This window comes from Sphaerodactylus townsendi, linkage group LG08 (genome assembly GCF_021028975.2).
Source record: "Sphaerodactylus townsendi isolate TG3544 linkage group LG08, MPM_Stown_v2.3, whole genome shotgun sequence".
In the NCBI taxonomy this organism is placed as follows: Eukaryota; Metazoa; Chordata; class Lepidosauria; order Squamata; family Sphaerodactylidae; genus Sphaerodactylus; species Sphaerodactylus townsendi.
The window spans coordinates 48,708,411-48,724,193 of NC_059432.1; the positions used below are offsets into that span (position 1 = coordinate 48,708,411).

Genomic DNA, 15,783 nt, shown 5'->3' on the forward strand with positions numbered 1-15,783 from the left:
TCAACATCATCAGAAAGTTCTGGCAAACCATCGGTGGCTTACTGTTTCCAGGCTGAGAAGCAATAATTTAAAGGAAACAAACAAACAGATCAGCCAAGGGTTAACCACAGAAACCTCTCCTGCATCCTCTGGAGATACCAAAATGTTGCTCATCTTTTTTTCCTTCTGTATTGTATAAACAATATTTTCTCAGAAATCCAAATAGCCTGATGACCTTAAAACTGTCTACAAAGTAACAGACCCACATAGAAACAACAATTATATCAGAAAACAAATGCCCCCCCCCCCACCCCGTGCAGCTGGCAATAGCAGCAAAAACAGGTCACCTTCAGAGAAGGTCAGGGTCTTTACATCCTCAGAGGACTCTCCAGATTTCTGTGGCTTTAGGAAGTATGACTTTTGTAAGAGAACCAAATGGCTTATTGAGTGCTAGCAGTGCAATCCTAAATACACTTTCCTGAGAGTAAGTCCCACAGGATAAACCTGAGTAGACTTGCTTAGTCTTGCTCTCTAAATATTCTAGAGAAGAGAGAGGGAATTGGGATGGGATAGAGGCTACCTGGTGGTCCTAGTGAGGGCAGAAAGGTGAGGTACAGATTTTGTAAAATAGGAAGAGCTTTCCAAATGGTTCTGCATCACTGGACTACTCACGGCTCCTCCCCTCAGCCTGTAAAAGAAGAACATGGAATCACTTATGACACTGAAACTATCAAGCTATTATGCGGTTGTAAATTCTGGGGATTTTTATCTTTGATTTGCTGTTCTAGTATTTTTTGAGCAACAAATATTATATGCAAATACATCTGTATAACTATTCCCCCAAATGGCTGCATACTTATGCAGTTCCAGAGGCACTATTGTCTGTTGTTTTATGTCACAGAGTTAACATGGTGATTGACTCGTCAGTTGTTGCTGATTAGTCAGTTTATGACCTGTTACTCAGCCATGGTCAACTAGTCCATGAAGTTAGGAATGCCTCTGAAGAGAGTTTACTTTTCCTACTGAATTGTGGTGTCATTTGTTAGCAATGGCTGCAATGAGAGCTGTTTGCCCCCCAGTCCTACAGAAGTGCTCCCTATTGCCTATGTAGAAAAGCCCTCTTGAATAATTCAGTTTTATATAGTTTTATATAGTTTGTGGAAAGACTCTCTTGTTCTCTCTCTTTCTCTCTCTCTCTCTTTCTCTCTTTCTTCCTTCCTTCCTTCCTCAGTGTGACCCTGGTGTTGCAGAATAAAATCCAACCCAAACAAGTGTTTGGTGAACTGTTTGCATTTATAGAAGAACATTTATAGAAGAACATACAAAAAGAAACCAAAAACAAACTGAATTGATACAATATCCTCTAGAATCCTCCAGAATCCCTTTCATTCTAAAATTTAATCCAAGCTTAGAACAAATCTGAGCCATATTGCTCTTCCACAAATTTTAACCAGGGAGACCATATTTTCTCAAATTTTTCTGATGTTATTTCTTTCAACATTTTAGATAGCGTATTTAATTCTGAAAATTCTCCTTAGAATCTTTAACAGTTTTCAGCTCTTGGCTAAAACCATTCTCACAGCAGTAATCGTATAGAAAAACAGGGTATCATTCTTATTTAACACGTCAATATAAAATATTCCTAACAGCTAAATTTCAGGATTCACCAGAATTTCTAGACCTTTTTGCAGGACCATAATATATGAAAATAGAAATCAATTTTCTTGAAAGCTCATCTTAGAAATTATCACTGGTGTTAAGTATCATCGGTGAATGACTTTTCAATAATTTTCTTTCAAATTTATACTTAGTGTAAATTTAATTATTCTCTTCCAGGATTTTTCCCACTCTTCCTTTTATTTCTTTGTTTATTTGTTCCTTTGTTTTCAAAATCACCTTGTTACCACTTTTCTCTGTTCTCTGTCATGTCTCTATATCTTATCCCATTGTTTCTACAATCTCTTAATTGCTTAATGCTTCTGTTGGTCAGCTGCCTTGATAACTGCTGTGAGGACAGGAAGGTGGGATATAACTTTTGTAAAAGAAATTATGGGCAAAATGATCAATCCTAATTTTTACCTATCACAAAGGTATTTCCATCTTTTCATGCTCAATGCAAGAACCTATGAAAAGGATTCCATTTCCACCCCAAATTTCCTGCAGTAAAACAGCCCATTCCCTAACTGCTTCATCCATCAGTTTTTCCATTTCAGCATCTTTCAAAACCTTAATTAATCATCTCACCATGCTTGGAGTGGTTGCTACTTTCCAATAGAGAGGCCAGAGAATTTTTGGAAAAACCCAAATGATCTTGTACTAGATTCATTACTCCCAATCATAACTTTGTAGTCAGAGGAAAAAGTTAAAGAGTTCAAATTTTAATTTGATCTCTTTTGTCTGAGATAATTCAAGTATTTGATTCTGCTGTACTTGCCATAACTCTACCACACATGAAAAAAATCTGCATGATCATGATGGTATTTATGAAACATACACTTTATGATCTTGATAGCTTCTCACCAGCAGCATTACCTTGTCCTGCCTAGAACTGTGCTCCACTCCTAAATTTAGCTTCTTTCAAAATAAGTAAATGGCTAATCTTATGGTAACTATTCAGACATTCCTTAAATTTAACAATATTTCTTTTCTCGGGGGCTGGGTGAAGGCTTTTGCCTTGTATTGCACTCTTCCCTACCACCTTTATCAGGTGTCTTAGGATGGGTGAAAACAGAGCATGTTAAGGGTGTTTATTCCTAAGGTAGTTATCACAGAAACAGCTGCAACCACTTCCTCTCACCACTCTGATAAAATAATTAACTTCAGGACCTCACCAGATCACCCACCCAGCACTAAAAAGTGTGGTTTTTTCCACATCACATAACATCATATAAGCCAATCTGAAAATACAAGTGAATTCCTCATCATTTTCTTGCCCTTCTCTGTGCTGGTATATATTCTAAATGTAAACAACAACTATAGTTGTTTAAACCAGTTTAAACCTTCACTAATAGCCATCTTTGACTGTTAGACTGTTTTGCTTTTATTCTTATTTATCCACAGCTATTTGTCCTTTCCCCCCTTTTAGGGAATTTGTTCCCCCCCCCATCCTCATCCTAACCATTTCTGTTCAAGATGTGTCAGTTTCTCTGTTTTCCACAATGTAATTGGCAACTTGTTTCTACATGCTGAATAGGTGGGAAAATGGATTGCTGAATGTAACCCTTCAGGGAATACAATTCGCAGGTGAGAAATTGTTCTTTTCTTTGCTGCAGCTTCTTATGCTGCATAAATGGTTAGTGTGACTTTTCCTATTATTTTATTCTACATAATTTGATGTTTAATATTTTTATATTGCTTGGCCTCATTTTAAGTAATTTTGGTTTAGAGACATTAATTTATTTGCTTATAATGGCATATTAGGTGTTTTTGCATTCCTTTAGCATTTTTGTAGAGAAAACTGCATTTATGACAGCATTTAAAATGTTGCATAATATTTATAAATAGTAAGGTGTTTAGAAATGTATTTTTGTTTTGCAGAGAAAAAAGGGAGCCTATTTTTACTAACTTCAGAGCAAAATATTCCATGTTGCTCGAGATTGCGAGGCTGGCTAACTAGTTGGGTATAAGAAAAAATCTTCAACTCTAGAAGAAGATTCTCTTTTCCACTGACTGTTAATTTTGAAGATAAAATGTAATAAAGTTGAAATGATTCTGTTTTGTAATGAAAAGTAGTAGATCATTCTGTTGCGGTATACCCTGTTGCCCTCCTTTTCTTAGGTGGACAACGTGCTATGCAAACCTATGCAACCTGCCAATTAAAAAAAAAGGGCTTGCAAAATTAAGAATCAGAAGCAACTTTGATTGTTAGAGCCTGATTCACGTCTTCACTGAAAGTGTGATGAGTTACAGTTTCAGTGGTTGGTTGGTTTCTTACATTTTAACTGAGTCTGAGGATCCCCGCACAAGGCATTGCTGAGTCCATTTGAGAAGATTTGTAATGCCAGACATAGTGAACCTTTCCAGGGTGTTCCACATAATCCATCCACTGTTAGCAATGGGCAATCCAAGAAGAAAAAAAATCATTTGTGTGAACTAGTCAGGTTTTACTGTAAAATGGTAATTCTTACTATTTTCAGTATTGCCTCAAATGACTGTTGATTAAGTATATAGGAGTTGGAAATGCCACACTCTTGTCCATTGTCTTTTGTTAATTTTGAAGATATCAAGCGTGAGGAGCTTCTATAATAAGGGTCTGTGGAATAGATCCAATTGTGCACTTGTGCCTTCTTGATCCGATGGATCTTATCACAATTTTCTGGATTCAGGACTGAGCATGTTGCCATTAACAGTCAGTGGAAAAGAGAACAATTGATGTAAATTGATGTAAGCATTTTGCATATGCCACAATCAGGACTCATCTTTGTTTTATGACTTTCCAGGGTGTTATACAGACTACCTTCTGGGAATGTCTCAGGATTGTCACAGCTTTGAAAATGCATTGAGGTGGTTGGAGTTTAGTTCTGTTGCCTCTGGCTCTTGCTGTTTCTAGCTCTGTGTACTACATTTTCCAAATATTTAATATATGATTACTTTCTGGCAGTTCACACAATTTATCAGATTTTTAAATCATGTGTAGGTAAGATTACCAAACAGCCTCTGTAGCCACCAGATCTACATCACAGAACTATAGAGCTAACAGCAACAGTTCACACATTTGTCAAGAGCTCTATGGTTTTCTGATATAGACCTGGTAGCTACAGAAGTAATAGTATAATTTTATCCATACATAGGCTCATAAACCTGATTCATTTTAGTGTGTCAGTAAATATAACATATCAATTCCACTAGAGGGCATTGGTAAATACCGACAGGGAGACATGAACTTATCTAACCAGTTTTCTGGCAATTACAATGGTGCCACTTAGCTCCTGCAAACGAAGTGCTTTGAAGCCATTCATAGACTGGGAACTATCTATTTTATAAACCCTCCCACTCCTTAGAAGAGTCTTTATGCCATTTACATCCAACAAACCATGGCTTCATGTGCCTTTATTGGGCAAAGCCAGAGCACACCTTTACTGTGATTCCTTTCTTCATGTGTTTAGTCATGCTGAATTAGCATTATCCTATGTTGATGTTTCCAAATTATTTGGGAGAGTTAAGCATCAACCAATAATAAACATTTTCTTTCTATTTATTTCCACCAGCTATCATTTCAGAAAGTAGTCTTGATGCTGCAAGAAACCTTCTGTGAACCACTCCCATTTTGAGGAAGGTCACTGTGATTAACCAAGACTGACATAATTTTTGTTTCAATCCCAAGTGAATTTGATTTATCTCATACTGGACTGCCAATGTAAATTGAATTGTGATTATCCCTATGTCTCCTAAGGACTTTCATTGTGTAGCTTTGTTCTTAAGTATCTTACTGGTGGCAGAGGGGGCAAATGTGCTAGTGGCCAACCACCCCTCAGCTCCATGGTGGCAAAACCTGGAAGTTGGGGCCACCGCAGAGCTGTGCTAGTGTCTGATTAGATGCCAGTGGTGGTGGGTGGGTGGGGGCATTCCTTAGAGTAGAGCCAACAAGGTTGGCTTCCACCTTGGCAGTTACGCTGAAGCCCATGACTTGAACTTATGCCACCCTTTTGGGTGATGTAAGCCCACTGAGCCCTATGGAGGGTTTTCTGGTTGTGGGTTTTGAAAAAAAAATTCTATGCCTCCCAATGCCGGCTCCACAAAGCCCTCTGGAGGTGGTGGTGGCGGCGGCGGCGGCGGCGGCGGCGGGGGGGGGGGGGGGCGGAGGCAGTGCCCTTCCCAGCTGCCTCAGGTTGCAGATTGTACTTCCTGCACTGTTAAAACCCTGTTCACATGTCATGTGATTACTCTACCTTGATAGTTTTCCCCTCCTATCACTTATTTTCTGCAAAAATATATTCTATCCAATCACTGTGTTCTAATAGCAGTACCACAGCATGGTGACTTTTCCACATCAGAAATGTCTGAATTCTTCATAGCTGAGGGCAATAATTCAGATTTTTTTTTTAATTTGGAAAAGTCACCAATTATGTGGTACTGCTATTTGCCCCTTCTTTTGGAAAGTTTTCCAGAATGAGATAAACAGTGATTTCACTGTGCATTAAAATCGATAATTGGTAATTTATCCATAATGTGGTAATTTATCCATATCAAGAAGATTTGTGTTTATATTTGGACTCTGTGATAATGCAATACATTTCAGTTGTATCAAACTTTTCTTTGTGGAGTCTGGAATCATGAAGGCAAATGATTATTGCATGGTCAATAGTGCTCATTAGAATATGCATGGCAGTTTCTTTCACACATGGCATAAACATGCAGCAGCTTTGCATTCAAAGCCTTCACAAGCAAAGAGCATCCTGATCTGGGCATCTTGTTTTACATGCATTTGAGTATATATGCTTGGCAGTTAATATTTGGTCCAGATGTAGCAGAACTGCATTTCAAAGTAGAAAGAAAGACAGACAGAATCCATGAAAAACAAATGTTTTATTTTCTGTCCCTCCAAAACTTTCCATCCCTTTCCTATTTAGTTCATATGCTGCGAGGCAGCGTTATTCGTTCTTTTGAAATTTGTGGTGTGAAGGGGGGTATTGGGAGCCCTAATTTTCCTTCTTCCCTATTGATGTATCATTACCAGAATGAAAAAGGACGTCTCAAGAGCTTTTTTAAAACAGCGACCACTCAAGGCATTTTATATAGGGGGAAGAAACAGGACGATAATAGAGCTCAGTTGGGGGTAGAAAGTTTCTGAATGCAGGCCTTGTCTGCCTTTTCTTTTGCTTGAAACCTGGAGCTGTTGTTCCTATTTCAGTTCAAACTGTCACCTTTAGCTCTTGATGGCTTTACTGCCCTTGCTGCTGAACCTCAACAGATTGGGGCTTATTTACCTATTCACACTCCACTGTGGAACCTCATTAATAGGCTTATTAGCCACACCATTCACGTGCAGCAGAATTGACAAAAAAGATTCGAGCCACTTTCAGAAGAAGAGGGGAATAATAATAATTTTAAAAAGCCCATAAAGAGATTACTCTTTCATTTAGCATCCTAACTAGTGTGAAAAGCTTCCTGGGTTCCTTGAGATCACTTGAAGCCTAAATATGATGACAGCATTGATTTTTTAAAAAAAATGCCAAACAAGTTTCTGCTTTTCTCCATGTGAGAGGGTTGTTGTGGCCAAGCTTGGAAACTGGCTCCTTTAAGTGAATAAGTTCAAATGAATAAGCTCTTGATAAGTTATTATCTTTTCATCACCCTGCAGAATAAATTCTGAAAACTGCTTCCAGACACAAGAAAAAGGTGTCTTTATTTTGTCATCCTTAGTGGACCATTTTCTTTTTCTGTTGCAGGATGCAATGTTGTTAATGAATGGGAGAAAGGTATTGCTGCTTCCTGTGCTTACCAGTAATTTATGTGAGAATGTGTTAACAATGTTTTCAATGGACAAGAGACACACTTGAAGCTGTGAAATTTGTATCTTGCTGGTGACATGTCAATTTCTGAATTAGAAGTAGCTGCAGATCGGCAAAAGAACTCATTTCCTAGTTTGTGTGGAAAAGATTGTAAGGGATAAAAGTAATGGAATTGGAATGAGTTGAAAAGAGAATTGTCATATCAGTGAGAATATAAATATAGGGAGATAGTAGATATATTTTTGGTCTCACTAACAGTGCAATCCTATACAAAGTTATACCTTTCTATATATCAATGGGTTTAGAAGGGTGTAACTCTGCTTAGGATTGCATGTTCAACTTAGTAGGCATTTCTGCTTGCTTTATAATGATAGCTTTATAGCCAACCATGCTGTTTGTTGTTCTTGAAAATTCTATTAATAAACAATGGAGACATGATAGAAAATGTATATTTGTACTTAAATAGTATTAAAATACATTAGCTGTCTAATGAAGTTTAAGAATTCTGATTCCCTTTACATCAACTGATTGTACAGAATAACAGTTTATTAATCAGTTTAATTTATTTCTAGGAGTCATTTTTCAGTGGCAATTTCAATTACATTAATGCTATTTCCTATGTTTTTTTCTGTCTAGAAATATATCCTACCATTCCATAAGGGTCATAATTTGCTCGAGGAGCTGCAAAATGTTTATGAAAGGGCCTTCAAAAAAGAGGCTTCAGATTTTAATAGGTGGCAAAGTTATGATATACCCTCCTCTGTATATTTATTTTTGTGTTTCTCTTGGCCAAAGTACACCATTTTTTATTCTGATAATTTTAGGTCTGCTAAAGACAAAGACGAAGCTTTCAGTGTACTAGACAACTTTTCTTTTCTTTTTGAATCAACCATAGATTCCTGAGTTATGTGACTATTTAGTTAGACATATATCACCTTTCAATAATAAGAATTAGTTCAAATTTACCATAGCAGTGAGGAAGATTTTTCCCTGTGACTTCATAGTACTCTGCTCTATAGATATTAGGTTATAAAAGCAGATAATGTGGTTCTTCCTAACTGAAACATCTTCCATCTTGGATAGTTGTGTCTTTATGAGAAAGAATCACAACATACATTCTACTCACATGGTTTATTCCTCTAAGTATTACTAAAGCACCGCTTCCCCCTCTCCACTAGTTCACTTCTGTTTTTGCCACAGCTTGTATCTGCTTTATTTTCTCTTGCTTGTGATTCATGCTGCCCACCATTTAGTGAAGGTTTCCCTTGGAGCTTTCTTCTGCTTGCATCTCATCGCCCCCCCCCCCCCGCATTTCCACATAAAAAGTACATGAATAAAGTTAACGTTGACTGCTAATTTAGCACCCATGTCGTTTTTCCTTTTGTTTTCTGATCATGATAGATCAGTGGTTTAATTGTTTTGAGGGAGGTATCTTTGAAGCTACAATTATATGATATGTGAATCTGTAATGTGTGCATATTTCAAGTCATCGTAGCCTCAAAGACACCTCCCTCAAAACAAACAAACAAACAAAAGGGAAAACACACCGAATTGGCAGTCAAAACTTTATTCATGTACCTTTTACACAGAAATGGCGGACAAACAAGCTGCAACCAAAGGAAACCTCTGTAGGAACCTTCTGCAAATGATGGATGGCATGGAGAATCCCTGGAGCAGCAGGAAGTGGTGAGCACGAGCTGTGGAGAAATCAAAAGTGAGAGCTTAAAACTCAGATAGGAAAAATAAAATGCTTCCTTGCTCTGCACAAACAAGGGAAAATGTCTTGACCCCATCTTGGGAAAAAATATTGCTAGTTCAGTGTTGTTGTTTTTAAAATCCAAGCAAGTTGAGCAGAAATAAAATGTCTTGAGGACATCTTGGGGAAAAATGCTTCTTTTAGCATCCTCAAGATATTTTATTTGTGCTGTGCAGGAATGGTCAATGAATCCCCCAGCACTGTAATGAAATATTAATTGGTTCAGAATCACTCAGGGTTTTTTTCATATGATGAAACATTGTCTTAAAATAATACCTGATTCCTAAGATCATAGATTATATCTTCTGTTAAGTTTTACAACCCCATCCTACTGGCGGGTGTATGTGTGTGTGTGAATTGTCTCCTGGATGTAGTATAGGCCAGTGGATTTACCCTCCCTGGTGGAGGGGCAAAAGTACTGCTGGGTTGCCACTGCGGCCCTTCGGGATAAATAAACATGGTGCTGGGTGCCATGTCAGCATTCACACACTGCAGCTGGCCCTGTCAGTGCAGTGGAGGTGTGCTGGAGGCTTTCATGCTGGAAACACCATGGCCAGGGCCATTCAGCCCAATGGAAGCCTTTCAAGTGGCCTGGGAGGTTTCTTGTTTTCTTGCCTCCCTGCACCCCCTGAAAGTCCTCTGGGGGTGGCAGGGTGGCGGAGCTGTCCTTGGCTGTGGCACCCTCTAGACTGGGCTGTTAGTCTTTTTAATGAAGTAGAAGATTCCTTTTTCATCAGTAGAAGCTTACTTTGCTTTCAAACTGATGGGATCTGTGGCTACCTATTTATTTGGGAAAGGGGTCTATCTCTGTGGTGGAACATCTATTTTATATGCAGAATGTGTCAGGGTCAGTGGCATCTCCAGTTAAAAGGGTCAGATAGTAGGTGATGTAAAAAGACTTCTGTGTAAGACTCTTGAGAGCTGCTGCCAGTCAGAGCAGACAATTCTGATCATGATAGATCAGTGGTTTAATTCATTATAATACAGTTTCATGTGCTTAAGAATACATAATTTTACTTTGGACTGTATTGACTAAGTATATTGCTGACTTTGAAGATTTTGTCTCGTCAAAGATTAATGCAGGTTGCCTTGCTTTTTCTGCATTGGCATAAACTCAAATGTATAAATGTACTTTCTATGCTTCTTGAATACAGTTTCTCCACTGAGGCAGCATATTATATCTTGGCTATTAGAATATCCAACAATGTCCAGCAGGTATCCATGTAGGCCTCAACCTGATTCATACGATGTTACCCAAATAGCTTTCTTTTGGGGATAGATGGTGAATTTTGAAGCCATCCAAAATAAATATGGAAGGAATGCACAGATGTATCATTTGACCATCATAAACAAATCCCAGTTTGTGACTAGTCTATTCTTGAACTCGAGTTTCCAGGTCCACCTTGGTCACTGGCAGGAGATGGAGGGGGAGAGTAGCATTACCAGATCCCAGTTGGAACATTCCTGAAGATTTGAGGGTGGAGCCTGGGGAGAATAGGTTACAACAGAGGCATAGCTGGGCCAAACTGCACCTGGTGCGAATTCCACATTTTCTACCCCCTTGCCCCCCCAGCCCCCCCTTCACAGCGCCCCCCCTTCGCGGTGCCCCCCTGTCCCCCTTCCCTCTTTTCCCTTTCCATACTTACCTTAGTTCCTTTTTCAGAACTTTTTCAGGCTTCAAAAGGCCTTGTTCTCAGTAAAAAAAGGCCTGATGGGAACTATACTTCCCAGGAGACCTTGTGAGCCCCAAGGTCTCCTGGGAACTGTAGTTCCTCAGGCCGTTTTTCTGAGAACATGGCCTTTTGAAGCCTGAAAAAGTTCTGAAAAAGGAACTAAGGTAAGTATGAGAAGGGGGTAGGGGGTGTGGGGGTGTGCAGGGGCACCATGTGGGGGAAGGGGGAGGGGCCTGGGGTGATTTTTGCACCCCCCAGGCATGCGCCTGGTGCACGACGCACCCCCCGCCCCCTTGTGGCTTTGCCACTGGGTTACAATACCATAGAGTTTAGCTTCCAAAGCATCCATTGTCTCCAGGGGAACTGATCTCTGTAGTCTGCATATGAGCTGATGGAATTCTGGGTAAGAAGCAAATTCCTGTTGTCAATGTGTCCCAATTCTGAGGTCACAACCAATTGAGACTGCATAAGGTAAATATATTTCGTTGTGCAAGCATTGGGCCATTACTGACCCTTGGGGTAATATTACATCATGATGTTTGCTAGCCAGACTACATTTATGGGGTGGTTTGCGGTTGCTTTAGTCACCTACACTTTACCCCCAACAAGCTGGATACTTATTTTACTGATCTTGGAAGGATGGAAGGCTGAATCAGCCTTGAGCCAGCTACCTAAAACTGAGGCTGATTCCGCATGGACCAAAAACAGCAGTGTGAAAACGGTGTGAAAATGGTGTAAAAGGGTTTAAAATGGTGTAAAAGGGTTTATACTGTTTTCACACTGCTGTTTTTGGCCCATGCGGAACCAGCCCGACATCTGTTGGGATCGAACTCAGGTTATGAGCAAAGCTTTGACTGCAGTACTGCAGTTTACTGCTCTGCACCATGGAGCTCCTATGTGACAGGATTAAAAATTACCTAATCCTATTTCATTCTCCATTTACCTCATAAAGACAGTGAATTTTAATTCATTGTCTGATAAACTCATATAGCACCTCATCTGATAAGAGAATTGTGATCTATTTATTAGCTGATTTTAACCCAATTGTTACTAATACAGTAGGTACATTTCTTGCCTTTAGTTATAAGATTAAGGCTCATTCCGCACATGCAGAATAATGCACTTTCAAACTGCTTTCAGTGCTCTTTGAAGCTGTGTGGAATAGCAAAATCCACTTGCAAACAGTTGTGAAAGTGGTTTGAAAATGCATTATTTTGCGTGTGCGGAAGGGGCCTATGAGAACAACAGTGTTAGTTAAACTGATTTTTAAAGTTTTGCATTTAACTTTTTATACCAAAAAGATAATGATGATGAGAGTGGATATTGTCTGTGATAGGTTTATTTATTCATCTTTAAAGTGAATGCTTTATTCGAAATGAGCCTTGCTATGCATACTACCAGCATATATGCAAATAAATTTCGTTTCTTGACTGGCCTGTGGCTACCCAAAACAGGACTGATTGATTAAGATTTTTTAAAAGGATAATGGAAGTGGATCTGCATGTGTTATACACACATACAGTGCACATATACTTCTTTTTCCTATGATGTAACCTTTTACCTTCCCTGTCCAATGCACTGCACTGACAAGTGGAAGCCTGTTCCTACACATGGGTTGTCATCAGTAAATGCAGCCAAATATGTTCTCTGCTTGTTTGCAGTTAGCTCAGCGCATTGTGTGAAAATGCCAAAGAAAATTAAATTAACAAGTCCAGAATTGCCCACATTAAATATTCCAAAAAGGCAAGGCACCTTAATTAAGTGAATAAGATATGTTAAAATCTTCCTGCCAGTTTTACCTTAACATCCATTGCTCACGTTATAGTTTTCTACTGTAACAGTGCAAGTTATGATTTTCTACTATAACTGAAAAATTACTCCTCACTAAATCAATGAATTGAAATTAAAATATCTCTGCATAAGATTGCACTATAAACTTCTCTGTAAAGTCATAAAAACTGGAACAAAAAAACATACCCCACCCTGAAATATTGTTTTTTCTTAAAATGGGCTATTTTTCTTGTACTTTCCTCTGTGAAAATTTGTTTTTGCAAACATTTGTCTGTTGACTGCTCTGAAAAGAACAATTGTCTAAAGGTGAGAGATTAAAAGAAAATGTTGCCACTCCAAGCTAATCTGAAAAGAACTGAATATGAAAATTTTGTTCGTGGAACAATATGAAACATTTACTCAGATTAGATTATCTTTTCCTTAGGCATTTCTTATTCTGTGTTGATAAATTTAAAAAAAAATAACATTTTCCAGTTTTATGTGCGTACATTATTTGGGTGTAATAATGGAAGGTAACTAATGCCATATTGATTCATGCAAAGAAAATTAAAATGATTGTGCAAGTTTTTGTTGAGTAATGCTCAAATTACTGACTTAATCTGGAGTAATCGCTCTGGTTCCAGTAGCACTTTGAAACATCTTGGCCACAATCCAACATAAGATTTAGGTGTGCTTAAGCTCATTGGTTTCAGTGGGTTTATACATGCCTATCTTTTGGATGGATTGCCTTATGTTTAATTTCATAGATGATGAAATTTAGTATGATTTAGTATGATATAATCATTTGGTGCTGTGCCTTGAATACAAAAACTTGCATTCTATTTTTATTCATTTCCACACCATATTTGGAAGCATGACACCTATATTTTTCTGATTTTGGCACAATCCATGAATAGAAATTTATATGAGAACCTCTTACTGGATTTTGTCCAGTGTACTTTGTTCTAGCATTTTAACAAAACTGAGAAAAACTTTCTCATAGAGGAAAGAAAAAAGAGCAATAAGGGTAATAAACAAGGGTAATAATCTATCAAAAAGACTGTGTTTTGGGTCTACCTTTCCCCCCCTGTTATGAAGCATGGTACTTGACAATATATCCTTAAGCGATTCAGAGACACTTCACTTCAATGACCATTTCCACACAGGGTTGCTAGCAGGGATTCCTAATCCCATTCAGAGGGATCATTACTCTACCAAAACACTGTTAAAGTATCTCCGGGACTGTACAGAGCAACTCACAAAATAGCTTTATTTACTGGGACAGCACCTTTGACTGAGATATTCTGAATGGGGCATCTGATGATGGCAGACAGTAATTCCAGTAGGCAGAAAGGAAAAAAGAGTTCTGGAAGTCTTAACAAAATGTACTCCAACCGTAAACTTTGTGTGTGTGTGTGTGTTTGATGCTGGAATAAATGTAGTCAGTCAAGAGGGTGCCTCCTCTTTTATTTTGCTGCCAAAGTCTACGTGAAATTCTTTCTTGAAGGTCAAAACCAAGAGAACTGTCGCACCCTCTCTGTTGGGGTTCTAGTTTTACTATTCCCAAAACCTCTGTCAAGACTGTAGCGATTAGCAGAACAGCCTAAAACGGTATATTGCTCTTCCTTCCCCCTTTCCGTTTTTGGTCAGGCTGATTTTTTCCCTCCTCTCGTTTCGTGGTGCCGCTTGGAGGCGTTTTCCCCCAAATGTGCTTTCGGGAGGCTGCGGGAGAGAGGCTCCGACTTCATCTCTACGCCGTGGAGTTCAACTATTGCTGAACTAGGCGGCTGTGATTGGCAGAGGAGCTGTCCAGGAAATGGCTCGGGTTTCAACTTCGGGGGTGTGACCAGGGAGAGGAGGAGGAGGAGGGAGGGAGAGGAGAGGGAAAGAGGTTGTAGAGTTGATAAAGCTTTAGAGTTGGCTCGCAACAGGGATCCTGAATGGACTGGGTCGGGGACTTAACTTAAGGCTCTGGGTTCTGCTCTACAGTTTTTGTTTTCCCAAAAACATTGTTTTTGGAAGCTGCTTTTCCTTTCTTCTCCCCAACCTGGATCCATAGTGAAGTGGGCAGGAAAAAGTTTCTGGTAACACGCTGGTTTCCGTCTTTTTTTGTTTGTTTGTTTTTGTTCCCCTTAAAAACTATTTTTCAAGACCCTTTCCATCAAACTCGTTTGGGTGGCTGCTCTGCGGAACCCCTCCTCGCAACCTTTTTTTCTTTTTTTGGCAAGAAAGTGTTGCGATGGCGGAGATGGGGATCTCGGCTGCCGAATTTTCCCCCGGGTTTTGGGGGTGCCCGTCGACGTTTCCAAGCGCCTGAATATGGAATAAAGCAAGAGGACGATTTGTTTTGCTTTCGTCCCGTCCTCCCCCGGGTCGGGGAGTCTGCGTTCGTCGCTTTGCTTCATCCTGTACACACGCCTGCGACAAGGGAATAGCAGATCGCTTACTCGGAGCCTTTTCATACGAGGTAATTGAACCGGGCTTGGCTTGCAGTTGGGAGGCGCGCGGGAGGGGGACGGGGGAAGAGAGATTAATCCCCACTTTTAAAGAAGCTCTAAGATCTCGAAGAATGAGGTTTCCCGGCCGTCTCTGCCTGGATGCTTTCTCTCCCCCTTCTGCCCCACAATTGCTTTGTGCTTCGCAAAGCAACGTGTAGCCCTTTGCAGGATCGAAATCTGCCCCAACCCCCGAGCTTTGCTTTTACTCCTGTGTAACCGGAAAACAGGGAACGTCCCATGTTCTCTGCGCTGCGGCCAGGTACTTGTCCTTTTGAAAGTGACATGTGGCCACAAGTACCTAATAAGTGCGCCCCTCCCACTGGCGTGGGTCGGATAAGCTCGGATGTGCTGGAACTCAGATGTGGGTGGCACATGGATTTAGTGGACATTTGTGGTCCTGATCAGCCTGAGGTGATGGAGGCTAGGAGAATCTCTCCAAACGATTGCTGGAACAGTTTTTTCTCCTCCTTCCTCCAGTCTTTCATAGATTTTTATGCCACTCTCCTAGGAGACCACAGTTCATCCCTTGTGAACATGATATCTGATTGCAATGATGTCAGGTATTTCACATGGAAACTGATGTTGCTGAAAACCAAAAATCCTGCTCCTTAAAATATTTACTTGGAACCAAGTCCCATTGGGTTCTAGGGGAATGA

The 15,783-nt window shown here is 39.7% G+C and overlaps 1 protein-coding gene across 12 annotated transcripts in view; it reads left to right on the forward strand.

Moving 5' to 3' along the window:
• The window catches only part of FGFR2 (fibroblast growth factor receptor 2), a 141,279-nt gene that overhangs the window by 14,875 nt on the left and 110,621 nt on the right, over positions 1 to 15,783 (forward strand). For 10 of the 12 annotated variants that reach the window (XM_048506535.1, XM_048506538.1, XM_048506537.1 and 7 more), the window contains exon 1: positions 3,136 to 3,222. The exons of 1 other annotated variant lie outside the window; for it this stretch is intronic. In XM_048506535.1, coding sequence (XP_048362492.1) covers positions 3,162 to 3,222 — 61 coding nt within the window. In that variant the 5' untranslated portion in view covers positions 3,136 to 3,161. Of the gene's footprint in view, positions 1 to 3,135; positions 3,223 to 14,512; positions 15,097 to 15,783 lie in introns of those variants that run through there. One more of the 12 variants, XM_048506540.1, reaches the window with a different exon arrangement.